Consider the following 13,922-nt stretch of genomic DNA (forward strand, 5'->3'; position numbering starts at 1 on the left):
AAGAAACTATATTTTTGGATCCACATTTCATATAATCTAAAATAGTGATGCAATTTGATGCAAACAATCAAATTCCACTCAAAAATAGATTTAAACAAATAAAGGCCTATATTTAGTTACAGACAATCATACCTAAATGTAATTAATTTTAATGTATAGGGTACTGAATTCACAATTTGCAGGCCATTTTAAGTTTACTCAAATCAGCGGAATAGAAATATACCGAACAATTTAAATGTATATATTTCAGCATTATAGACTTATAGGAGCCGTAGGCACAGAAAAAAATGCTATTCTCGGGCAATAATGTTGAACAATGATTTTTCTGCATCATCAAGAACTAATGAATGGATTATAATTGTAAAGCCGTTCCATCTCAATTGAATGAAACTCTACATCGGATTTTACTTCTGGCTGACAAGACTATGTCATTGGCAAAATATGTGGAGCTTATAATTTCACTTCTAATTTGTGGAGCTGGGTAATATTTTGAACATAGAGAATTGATTACAAATCGTTATCTTTGTCGATAAAAATGGAATAAATATGAAGATTATAAAAATCCATGCATTAGTTTCAATAGCTCCATCAGTTCATTCCATTTACCAGCTCCACGTGCCACACGACGACATCCAGCGTTAATTAAATTGGAATACGAGTGAGTAACGTACTAAAAATCGCTATAATTATCTTATCTGAAGAACATACACATTATATTCACTTTACTCACACTATGTTCAATTGTTAGCGTTTATGAAAGTCGGATTGCATCGTAAAGGGCCAGTGCACTTGGATTTAAAAATATTCAATCCGTTTTCTAGGAAATTATTAACATGGTAGGCTACGGTTAACACGTCCTGTGCAGCTAACCCACCCAATATTAATGTACCCTTTTCTTATTTCATGTTTAGTTTCTTCTATCTCAATTATTTCAGTTCCCCAAATAAAGTTTGTAGGCCTATTCCCTACTTACTTGCATGTATTTTAAATTTCACAATACTTAACACATTTAATTAATTTTTTTTGAACAGTCAGATATTTTGTCGCTTTAGTAGACTATTTTTTGGAGAAACAGCATTTCTTGCTTTAATACCACATATAAAAAAATATGATAAAAATATAAACATAAGCTAATTCAAGTCACATATTTATATAACATTTCATACAATATAGATTGTTTCAAAGCAGCTGTAAAATGTTTAAAACAATTCTGAAACAATTATGAGAAGAAAATTAAATTATTATTCAACTATAATACTATTTTCTACTATATAGGCTATACTATATAGATATTATATGCTATTTATAAAAAATATAGCCTAATAAAATACATTTAAATGTATAATGAATGCATATAAACTTCTTGAGTTCATGGCTGTAGTCATTATCAGTAAGGAATATACCTTCGTTAAAACAACAACAAAAAAAGTTCCTGTCACCTTGACGTTTGAGATGAAATGGTGTGCTGGCGCCAACACAGTTGGTCCAGTGTTCCATTCCATGTTTTGGCATTCTCTGATGCCTGGCGTGTTTCTCTGTGAGAGAAGCCGAGTCTTGTTTACGGCGGTGATTCTACTGAGAGGAGAGCGTCAGAAGAGTCGTGGAGGAGTCCGTGGACACTTGAGAATCACACACTAGGCTCACAAGCTATTTATGTCAAACAAGTCGTGATTTTTTTCAAGGTGCGGACAACCAAAAAACCACGCTCGGGAGCTGCTTACTCTTGCACCTCGGCAAAAAAAAAAAATTCTTACAGCAAAACATACCGACCGTGAGAGCGCGTGAAGACTTTAAAGGAGCAGTGAGCAGTTGGTGAAACCATTTTTGTGCTGGAGGATATTTTGGATCGAGACCTGTCGGGAGGCTTTCATTCATAGGTTAATACGCTATCCGAGTCGCCAGGCTCCTTGAACGTGACCTCAGAATTCCTCCGTACATCATCAGTATATCGTAGTTCATCACACTGGCGTAGGCTCATTCGCACAAGGTGTTGTTGTTGGAGGAGAACGCGCTCGTTCCGCTGGCCGTACTGTGCGCCCCTCTCGGGTTTACAAGAAATGGAGGCTGAAGATGCAGATTTTCGGTCGAGTGAAAATCGTGGCTTCCACACGATTGCATCATTTAATTGCTGGCAAGAATAACACAGTGTTTTAATTGATATTAATGTTTCCATTAAAGGATAAATCTACAATTATTACCAGATATCTTGTAAAGGAACTGTCTGCTCACCCAAAGCAGATTCTTCTGGACTTTTTGCTTGCTTACAAGAAGCAGCGTCGCGCTTTGCTGCGGTTTCAGCTTTAGATTTTTTTTGGAAACCTGAATTTTAGGAATGAGATCTGGAACAGCGAGGGATGTTTGGACCTTATTTTGGGGTCCTCTGCTGTTTCTCTCCACCATCTGCCTGTGGTCTGCGCATGGAGAAGGTAAATCAGGATTGTGTTTTATTATTCTAATGATAAAATGACTCCATATATCGGTGTAGTCTTGTTTTATCGATACCTTTATTGATCATCGTTTCAGTCTCCTCGCGGTGTTTATGGACTCATGTCAAGCCTTCATGCGTTGCTTTAGATATTCAGCTATTCAAAAGGGCCTAGTAACACACGACGAAGTTTATTAGTGAATTATGACCTCCTTTTTTCATAAAAATTTACAATTTCCCTCAGACTAACAATAAACTTTAGATTTTTTTCGTTCTGACGTCTTTAGGCCCATCAGTTAATTGTCGTGACATCGGATGTGTTGTAAGTCTAGCGTGCTTTATGAATTATTCATAAGATGGATAACGTTGGTATTTTGAAGCTACGTGAGAATTGCCATATATAAATCATTTGCCTCTATAATATGTATATTTCAGGTCATATTTAATCCACACAGGCAGTTAAGTTTAAACGTTACTCGGTCATATTCAGATTCGCTGAATTCAGTGACTGTACATTGACCATGTGCTTGTCCTCAGGAGGGTCATAAAGGGGAGTTTTATAACAGATTTTGCTTTATTGTCTGTAGTTCTATATAAAAACATGCAGATGTGAATATCTTATATCAAATTAAACGAGAGAACCTGCTGATTTAGATGATACCAGATTTGTAATTAAGTTTCCATTAACGAATTATAAACCATACATTTGTACTTTCTTACCTCAAAGTAGATTTTGTGTTTGGGATTATACTAGATAATTGATGAGGCTTAAAGGGACAGTTCCCCCCAAAATGGTTATTCTGTCATAATTTACTGACCCTGAATGGTTTCCATCTTCCGTGGATCACAAAAAAGGTGTAAAGCTGGATTACAGTCCCAGTCACTATTTACTTTCAGTGCATGAAAAAGATGCTCTGAAAGGCAATGAAGACTGAGGCTGTCAGCCACTAACATCTCCTTTTGTGTTCCACAGAATAGCGCTACTTAAATGTTATAAACATTAGAGAATAGGGATAAAAAGTAAGTAAATTCCTACTTCACGGTCGATCTGTCTTTTTCAAAATGAGTGAATGTTTGGTTGGCCGAGAGACTGCAGTGTCAGAGCATTCTGGCTAACTGAATTGAGCCTCTGTCACGGTCGCAGCACACTGTAAGAGATGATCCGATAGAAAACCTTACAGTCAAGACGGCAAACCTGAAAACGAAATAAATCCCCATCGTTTGCCTTATCAGCTCAATTTGGACTAAAATATTTATGCCAAAATGAAATACCCAGCCCACAGGGTTTGGTTTGGCAAGGTTTGATTACCTGATAATATCTGGATTTTTGAACTACAAACAAAATTGAAATGGTTTGTAACTGTGGATATCAAAAATATTTATTGGATTACAATTGGATTTAGACTAAGTAAGGTTTTTTTTTTTTGGAAGGAAGGTTGCCTAAATTCTTTGTTTTAGTCTCTTTTATTTAGTAATTAATTGGATAGTGATATGTTTATAGTTTCAAGAAAGGAGTCTGATAACGCTATTGCTGCTGTCAATTTTCATGCCTTCCGTAGTTTTAAAACATCTTGTGGTTGTAGATGGATGTATTTGTAAGGTTTTTGCAGCTTTAGTGCCATAAAATGCCTAATTGTGATTGTGTGGGGGCTGCATTGTGGCATAATGAAGGTGGGCCATTCTTTGGTTTAAACTCACATTTACATTCAAAAGGAGTTAGGATGCAATTCAGGGCCATTGACCGAAGTGGCCGGGTCTGTTTCTCCCACCCTGCAGAGACCAGCAGCACTGGCCCTATATAGAGAGAGGGTTATATGGGGGGTAAGCTCTCACTCGTGGACTCCATCATTGCATTGTCCTGTGCGTCTCTGTCTCATAAAGTGTTGCAAAGACACTCCACTGACACACTGACCTCAATCAGTGCAAAACCATTTTCATATCTCTCTTCTCTTGGGTTTGGGTCCACAAGTTTTGATTTCACTGATTTGGTTTACTTTCTTACTTTAAAGGGTTGATTAGCAATGAACAGTTATGTTTAGGCTGGGTATGATAGAATAGAAATAGAATATATAAAAATAGAAAAAAAATTGTAGGATGTTAGTTGACACCAGCTAAATAATTAAGGGTTATGAAGAAGATAGTTGGTTTTGGCAATTAGATGTTTTCAGTAGGGACGCACTGATAGTGAAATTTTGTCCAATACAAATAATATACTGTGTGTGCATATATATATATATATATATATATATCTCACTTCAGGCTTATTGCAGAATTATTCATATACTGTGTAAAAGGGTAATAAAATATTCCATCCTAAATTAATGGCCATGCTCCATGGAGAAGTCGTCTTTGGTCTTTTTTTCATCCTGTTCAGTTTAAAAATCTGGTAAGGCTAATAAAATGTAATTTTGCTTCCTTTCAAGTTTTACCACAGTAAACTTTCCATGCCACTTCTTCCAAGTATACGGCAAACAAGCCTCCATGGTTCATTGAGAAAGAGAGGGCGAGCGACAGGAGAAACATGAGGTTTGAAAAATAGAACATGTAAAAATACATGTTGAGGGAAACAGACTTGGTTTTGTTGATTTGAAGAGTTGCGAGTTTGTGAACGGTTTTATTGGGCTTTAGCCGTTCACACGGACTGCCTCCGGACAGCCTGGCGGCGGAGTGCGAGTCACAGCGTTTGCTGCTGTCAGACGCTGACACACACACAGACTTTAAAAGTCCCAGCGAAGGGCCAGCGTTTCCTGAAACGTTGCACCTCGTACTCCAGAGATGTGGCTAAAAATTGAGATTAAAAATACATTATTCTGTATCACCCACTCCTACATTCAGCCTCGTATCTTCACGGGCCTCCACGTCTTACTAAACGCAGGGGTTCTGCTGTTATGACTGTATCCATTGCCTATGAAAGCAGGAGAGAAATGGCAGTCACCGAGGTGAGACATTGTAATAGGAGCATATAGTAGGTGACATCTTTCTCTGTTTATTTGATAGCCCATCTTTTCCTACTTCAGACTGTGGTATTCGGTATTCTGGTGTTGCCTACATGCTAGAGTTTTTGCTGCGTCAGATGCTCCGAATAAGTTTCAGGAATGAACTTCAGACTTATCTGCTTTTTTCCACAGAGCATCCTACTCATCAAATGCTTTCTCTGGTGTGTGTGTAAGCGCCCCTCTGGCTAACTGAGTCTCTTCCTGTGACTCAGATGCGCACTGTAGTGACCAACGCTTCTCTTGCTCTCTTCATATGTCTTTATGTCTCCCCATCCCATGTTCTGTTCTGGTTCTGCTGAGTTGTGCTTCATCATTAGTGTGGGAGCTAACTGTTTGGTTACCAACATTCTTCAAAATATTTTCTTTTGTATTCAGCACAAAAGTGTTCATCCACTTTATAGAGACAATTCCCCTAAAAAATGACTTTCCCACATGTCGTTTCAAAACACTATGAACTCTGAATACTGGCTCAGTGGAAACGAGCCGTAAAAGGATTCATGAGGACATGCCACCCAGTATCAAAGTCAAAATGCCATCCAGTGTCAAAGACAAAATTACTTTCTGGAAGTGACTGTTGCATGCATTCAATAACTAACTTTTGTTTAGAAGCCCCTTCGAGTAGCGTCACCTTCCCATAGTGCGATGGGGTTATTGAGTCATCTCCGCAGTAAGTGGGCATAGGGAGCATGACCAAGATCCTAGTTTGTGCTCCGCAGCACTCACACCTGCCACCTCAACTGCTGTTTAATCCTCCACATGCTGGAAGTCATCTGACCACTGGTCTGGTGATACACTTCCCTTCAATGGCCCTCACTTCAAAAGCACAAGCTCATATGTCAAAGCCCAACTAGTAATACAACACCTCTGGCCCCCCTTTCGCATGCTCAGCTAGCAAAATTCTGCCTGAAAGATGGAACAACATGGTATGTTGCTGAGGCAGATGTTATGAAAGATATGTGAAAGTAAAGGATGCAACAGACACAAATCAGGCTGATACTGATAAGCTGATACCGATAATTATTTTCATGTCATGGTTGATAAATGTTGAAAAGCCAAAATTGAAAATGTTTTGTCTGAAAAATTTAATATAAATTTTAACTAAAACTATTAATAATAAAAAAAGTCCAGTATGGAAAATGGAGATTTGCTTAAGATTACATTTAACAAAGTTTAACAGTTAAATTATTAGTTTTTATAAAGTTAAACTTCTACTTGGCAAAGAATAATTTAAATGTAAAAATGGTGGGAGTGAGTATCACAATTAAATATCCATTATCAACCAATATGGGAAAATAAAATAAAAATATGGGTTCAATACAGTTCAAATATGTTTAAATAAATGTAAATTATTATAAAAAATATTTTGGTATCAAAAAAAGAAAAAAGAAAAAAAAAATGGTTCTTTTGAACTTTCTATTCATTAATTTATCTTTTGTAAAAAAAAAAAAAAAAAAAAAAAATATATATATATATATATATATATATATATATATATATATATATTTTTTTTTTTTAGTATATATATATATATATATAATATTGTTTGCACTAAATTATTAAGCAGCAAAATGCTTTTCAACATTGATAATAAGAAATGTTTCTTGAGCACAAAATCAGCATAGTAGAATGATTTTTGAAGGATCATGTGAGAGTGAAGACTGCAGTATTGACTGATGAAAATTTATCTTTGCAATCACAGAAATAAACTACATTTTGAAATATATGAAAATAGAAAATACATATTTTAACATTTTTACAATATTACTGTTTTTATTATTAAATGCAGCTTTGGTCAGAGGTAGCCTTCTTTCAAAAATATTACTGACCCAAAACTTTTTAACATTGGTCATATATAAAAGTGCCTTCTCACATCAAATGCTCTGCATAGTGATGGTCGCTTTCAAGTGGATTTGGCTTCTTATCTTGCGAGTAACTGAGCATCAAAACCAGGAAGAATTAAATGTCGCCTAACAACGCTCCACCAGATTGAAGTGCGGGAAAACTGCTAAAATTGTGTTGTTTTCCGAGAACGATTAACTCTGGGTGGTTTCAGTAACCTAATCTCTTGAAGATATAAATCGGTCCCACAAGGGTCGTCATTTTCTTTTGGTCACTTTAGCAGCTGCAGTTAAGACGTACTGTAGTGTGGTGCTTTTGGTTTCAAATAAATAGCTGTGTATTTTTTCATTTGGACAAATGTTTGGTGAAGCCAATAGGCTACAGACTGGATCTTAAGAAGGACAGTACGGAAGTCTTGTTTTTCCCTTGTCTCTCCCAGAGGTACAGGGATTCCTGTGGATGGCCTGCAAAAGGTTATCAGATGTAAACGGCAGGAGTTGGATTTCAGGCCAGTCTGTTTGTACCATGGTGTGAAAACTACAGTGAATGAAGGACTCTCCCAACCACTGTAGGCTTTTTTGTTTTGCAGTTGAATTTTGCATCTTGGTAAGACAACAAGTTCAGGTGACATGAACGAGAGCTGAGCACATAACTTCTTGGACCTTAAAACTGCTTCTCAATGTTGAGGTGTTGGTGGAAGGATGTGAGAGCTTTACCTTTGTATTATGTTTCTTTCTCTTAAAAAGTGGAATAAGCTTTTGTGACTGTTACTTTCAAACATGCATTTACATAATTCCCAGTGTAGCGCTTCTGAGATTTCACAATATTAGCTTTAGCCAGTGTAATGCAGGTGGTTCATAATGACTGTAATTGTCATTTCAATCTGTACCCTAGAGGTTATGATTTGAAGAGAATAAGCCACATATGTCCTCACTCGTATATCTTGCGGCCAATGAGTGGGGTTCACTTGTGTTTTTGACTACACACATTCTCAATTCAATTTGTTATGGTTTGTTTGAGTGGTAAGGAACAATTTTCCAATAGAGGGTATAGAGACTGACTGATACTATTTAAGTATCAATTAATAACGCTGAAGTGCGATAACCAATAGACTAATTTGTGCATTGCTTTTTAAATAAAAACAGTATTTAATAATAATAATTACTACTATTTTTATTTTGTAACTAATGATTATAATCAGCATGTTTTTAAATGAAGTCTCTTGTGTTCTCGAACAAGAACACAAAAAGTCTAATAATTTCCGTTTGTGTTATTTGCTCTGCAAAGCAGAAGTACAAACTTTATAAATAAAACCGCAAGCGAGAGAGATTTAAAAGTTTATGCAAGCCGAAATGTTCCAAAAGTGAGCAAGAAGTCAATATTTCTGCAGGGTAATCTTTGGAAATGTGTAGTCCTGCATTTAGAAGGAAACTGTTCAGCCCGGTTGCACTGGATCGTTTAATCTGACCTGCTGAAAGCAACGCCAACCTGACAATGTGGAGAAGGATTCAGATGCTTCTCCGACTGCCTGTGTTTACGGAAGAGCCGGATCTTTGTGAGGGGAATAGGAACTGGTTGAGCTCTTTAGCCTCGGGTCATCCTGGAGGATTCATTGTGGAGGTCAACTGGTGGGCACGTTTGTGTCAGTCGGCTTCACGCTTCTTTTGTGCCAGTTTTAGGAGATGTGAGACTCATTTAAGCACGTTGCACATATTTTTTTATTTTATTTATTTTTTTGGCGTGTGTATGTGTGTTTTCGATGTGAATGAATGCATATCCTCTTGTCAAGTGTTTTTTACACTTCAGTTTGGTCTACCTTTGTTTAACTGACACCATATCACTGTCTATTTCCTACTCTGTGTCTCCCTCCTCTTTGTGTCTTGCCAGGTCGTCTGAATTTATTAATGGATCCAAACGGAACTGAGGACTAAAGTCTCTCTTTACCAACAAACAAATTAGCCTTTGTGTGTGAGTCTCTTCGACTCTCCTCCCTCTCCCGGGATTGTGGAGGAGAAAAAAATCCTGCAATGAAACAAAGGAGACATGACTCCCAAGTGCAGCCCTGGGGCATTTGTGATGATACGGGAAAGCAAATACTATTTTCTCGTGGAGCAATGATTTCCGTTCTAATTTTGGATGACTATAATACACTGTGAGAGGCAAATAAAGATATTTTTTTAAACGAGTTCGCTATTTTTGGCACACCGGTAACCTCAAATGGGATTTAGATTCATGAAGCGTGTCATTTTCGCAGGAAATTCTTGTCAGGAAAAGCGGTTTCCACTCCTGTCAGAATAATGCACAGTAGGCAATATGAGATTGTTGTAATTTTGACCTTCCTCCATTACTCAAAAGTTCAATGTCTTCTGCACCACGCAGAGGGCTGTTTAGAGCGTGGTTGTAAAAAGAGATTGATAAGGTTGTTTCTGTGTGGGACCATGTGCTCGGGCAGCCGTGGTTGTGTTGTTTTTTTCACATGGCAGGGAGAAGCTTTTCCATTTGTCTGATAGAGGCCCTACGATATTGTCTCTATCAGAGAAGGTGACCTAAGCCTCTCTAAGAACATAAAAGGTTTAGCCAAAGGAGCTCATATGTCAAGACTATTCTTCTGCTGATCTCTTTCCCGATCCAGGACGCAGCCCTTAGGTTTTTTTTTTATTGTGGTGTGAAATACTCTTCTCACTTAGTGACAATGTAAACCTTCTTGACGTATGATATTGTCCCATGTGTTAGATTCATGCTACTGTTTACCTGCATTATAATTTTTTACGTTTGTTTAATATAAGCCTTTATCGCTTTTCATAATATTACTCATGCACATGTTGATCATATTGGTTGGTATATAGGACAAGTCAATCTGTTTTCTGTTTTCCAAAAGCATGTTTTTAATCTTATTTTGAATGATGCATCCATGTAGGTTTAATTTTTAAACAAAATTTGAACCAAATTCTGCAAAAAACATCAAACTCGGTGGTGACACATCCTTGACTTTTCCTTTGATTTGGATTGCCGTCCCTCCTCAAGCAATTGCAAGCTTGCATTTATTTTTAAATGCAGTGTCCACATCTCAAAATCCTGATAAGAACTGAACCAAGTTTCAATTAATTTACATTTTTTTTATCTTTAAATCCAATATATCTGTAGTTTTTCCTTGTAGTTGTTCCTTTTGATTATGTGTAAATGACAAATAAAACTTACAAATATTAATCAAACATGCATGTGAACAATTTGACAGAATGTAGCTAAATCAAATTATAGTTCACAACAACATCAACAACAACAAAAAGCAGCGTAAATAGCTATTTGGCTATTGGCTGATAACACTTAAAAAGTTATGTCTTGATCATATTAGTCTAACTGTACTTTTCTCTCTCTTCCTTTCCAGTCTGTGGTCCTCACATTGATATCCGCAATGATATCAGTGAGTTCAAGAAGCTGGAGAACTGCACGGTGGTGGAAGGCTACCTTCAGATCCTCCTCATTGGAGACAAGAACAATAACCTCAACCAGGAGCACTTTCGCACCCTGTCCTTTCCCAAGTTGAACATGGTCACTGACTACCTTCTCCTGTTCCGAGTCTCCGGCCTTGATAGCCTCAGCATGCTCTTCCCCAACCTCAGTGTCATCCGAGGACGCAACCTGTTCTACAACTACGCCCTGGTCATTTTCGAAATGACCAGCCTGAAAGATATCGGCCTCTACAACCTGAGGAACATCACCAGAGGCGCGATCAGAATTGAAAAGAACCCGGAGCTGTGCTACTTGGACTCGGTGGACTGGTCACTCATTATGGATGCAGAGTTTAACAACTACATCGCTGGGAACAAGCAGTCCAAAGAATGCGGTGATGTTTGTCCAGGTATCATGGAGGATAGCCCGCAGTGCATTAGGACCAGCTTCAATGACAACTACAGCTATCGCTGCTGGACTTCAAACGACTGCCAGAAAGGTAAGAACCTGCCAACCATACTTGATCTCGCTAATGTTTGATTCATTACAGCTTTTATTTCTGATGGATTCACATATGCTGGCATTTAACATAGCGTTCATTCCTTCACATGGGGCTTGAATGAATAGCGGCGTGTATGGTGAAACTGAATGAAGCTTTGCATAAGATAAAGCTAAGTTTAGCTGCACCGATGGAGGGATACTGTTTGCTTTGCTTGAGAACTTGAGGTCTGTCTCTATGGCAGGGTCTTGCCAGGTAAATATTTGGTTAGTGTAATCTATGTTGTGTTGAGAGAGTTATGACTAGACTGTCCACCAGTGGATCAGAGGCATTGAAAGTAGCTGAAGATGGAGGGTCCTGAAGACAAAACAAGGAATTCTGTGACCTAAGGTGATGTTCTGGAAGGAAGGAGCTAGGGCTGAAACGATTCCTAGAGTAACTTGATTAAAAAAAAATGATCGAGGCAGAGGAATTTGCCTAACAAAAATTATTTTGCCTCTATTAATTTATTTTAAATATCACGTCAGGTTCTTTCACAATGATTTTTTAAATGTCACACAACGCGTTTACGTCACCCACAAAGCGGAAGGAGACACAAGCGCTGCGTCCGAAGTCACATACTGCAAGGAGTCAGCAGTGTTTTGATTTGAGGGCGCCGGCAAACGTAAAGAGAACGTCGTGACGTGTGTCCATTGCAAGATAGAGCTGGCATACCACAACTAGGGCCCTATGATTTCCGCGATGCAGAAAACGTGGAGGGAATCGCAGAATCCAGTCATAAAAATGGATTTTACAGTTTAACGCAGAATGGCACGGAATTTGCCAAATTTTGAATGAATAATAATAAAAATAATAAAAATAGTTCATTGCACTTACATCAAATCACGATATGGACTAATATCTGTAAACATTAAGCCGGAACAATCTGTTTAAATATGAATCCTGCATGTTCTGTGTGTCTCTGTTAATGAATGGAGCAGAAGCGCGTCTTCCTTTATTAACACACTGAAGCGCGCGTGACGCTCATGGTGATTTCAGCGTTTGCTGTCTCACTAAATAAGGACGTGAACACATGAGGAACATCTCCAGAACTGCACTGACAGTCACTTCATGAGCATTTGACCGTTTGATTTGAGTAAAACTAGCGTCACATCACATACACAGAACTGTAAAGGTACGTCAACCTAGGGGTGGGCGATATATCGAGATATTTTTTAAACACGATATGGATTTCGACATATCGTATATATCGATATATTGTTTATATTTAATTCTGATTCCGTCACTTTGCTTGTTTGTCTTCTCTGTGCTGTGCTCGCCCCCGCGTCGTTGCTTTTGTTCCCCCTCCCCTCGCGTTGAACATGGCGTCGTCCGCAACCAGACCGGAGTCTGCAGAACTAGTATAAAAAATGACAACTGGCTCCATTATATGGAGTTACCTCGGTTTTAAGGTGGCGAACAGCAGGCAGATGTCTACTGTAGGGCCCTATGATTTCCCGCGATGCAGAAAACGCGGACGGAATCGCGGAATCCAGTCATAAAAACGTAATTTACAGTTTAACGTGGAATGTCACGGAATTTGTCAAATTTTAAATGAATTAGTCAAAAGTAGCTCATTGCACTCACATAAAATCGCGATATAGACTAATATCTGTAAATATTAAGCCGGAAAAGTCTATTTAAATATGAATCCTGCATGTTCTGCGTGTTTCATTAAAATGAAACTAGCATAATTTAAGGAATAATCACACATCATTTCTTCCATGTATTATTTTAAATGGTAAATCCCCTTTGTTTAACAAAAAATAAAGTTTGCTTAATTTTCAATAATTAAAAGATAAATTAAATGAATGTTTTATGCCTTCATTTGATAACCAGAAAAATGTGAATGCACAGAATTGCAGAGGGGAAAAAACATTTCACATAAGGCTATTTTAAGAAAAAATGTAACAAATTAAGTTGTTTTTATGCATTTAAATAATTACACTTGCTTAAACACAGAATTAGGTAACAATAAAACATATGGTGAAAGAAAAAATAAAACATTTCATTGGGCCCTAAACATGTAATATTTGGCATATTTGTTTTTACAGTAGTTTTTCTTCCATGTTTTATTTTTTATAGTAAATCCCTATGTTTACCAAAAAGTTAAGTTAAATTTCAATAATTAAAAGATAAATTAAATTAATGTTTTATGTGTTTAATGTTTAATGTGCATCTCAGAAAATGCTTTATTTAAAACCCCAACTGAATGGCACTTAAATGCACTTAATTCATCTGTCAACTTTATTGTCATTGTTCACAGTCAAGTACAGACAACAATGGGTAATAATTAAATGTTTATTTTTGATGTATGCATTGCATTATATGCATTTAAAAAATAAAAATAATTTTTTTCTAAAAAAGGAAACTTAGTTGTTCATTTTAAGAGACCCAGGAGTCTTATTTTCTCTTGCATAATTAATTGCACTTTAATTAAGCAAAAACACATTTGATCCGATTACTCGATTAATCGATGGAATTTTTGTTAGACTACTCGATTACTAAAATATTCGATAGCTACAGCCCTAGAAGGAGCTAAACCCATCTATAAAATATTCTTTTTGAACCCTAAATTATATGTAACTGCACTCTTGAATCTCACCATTTTCTGTTTGACTGCTGTTGAATTTGGCTGATTTATGCATTACTTTTGTATTTATACTAGTGATGG

The 13,922-nt window shown here is 37.1% G+C and overlaps 1 protein-coding gene across 5 annotated transcripts in view; it reads left to right on the forward strand.

Annotated features, from left to right (window-relative positions):
• The first annotated feature begins 2,214 nt into the window (after positions 1-2,214).
• Positions 2,215-13,922, forward strand: part of LOC132101486 (insulin-like growth factor 1 receptor) — a 105,534-nt gene continuing 93,826 nt past the window's right edge. For all 5 annotated transcript variants that reach the window (XM_059506496.1, XM_059506495.1, XM_059506497.1 and 2 more), the window contains exons 1-2: positions 2,215-2,426; positions 10,646-11,209. In XM_059506496.1, the coding sequence (XP_059362479.1) occupies positions 2,333-2,426; positions 10,646-11,209 (658 nt within the window). In that variant the 5' untranslated portion in view covers positions 2,215-2,332. The remainder of the gene's footprint in view (positions 2,427-10,645; positions 11,210-13,922) is intronic.

This window comes from Carassius carassius, chromosome 23, assembly GCF_963082965.1.
Source record: "Carassius carassius chromosome 23, fCarCar2.1, whole genome shotgun sequence".
Classification (NCBI taxonomy): Eukaryota; Metazoa; Chordata; class Actinopteri; order Cypriniformes; family Cyprinidae; genus Carassius; species Carassius carassius.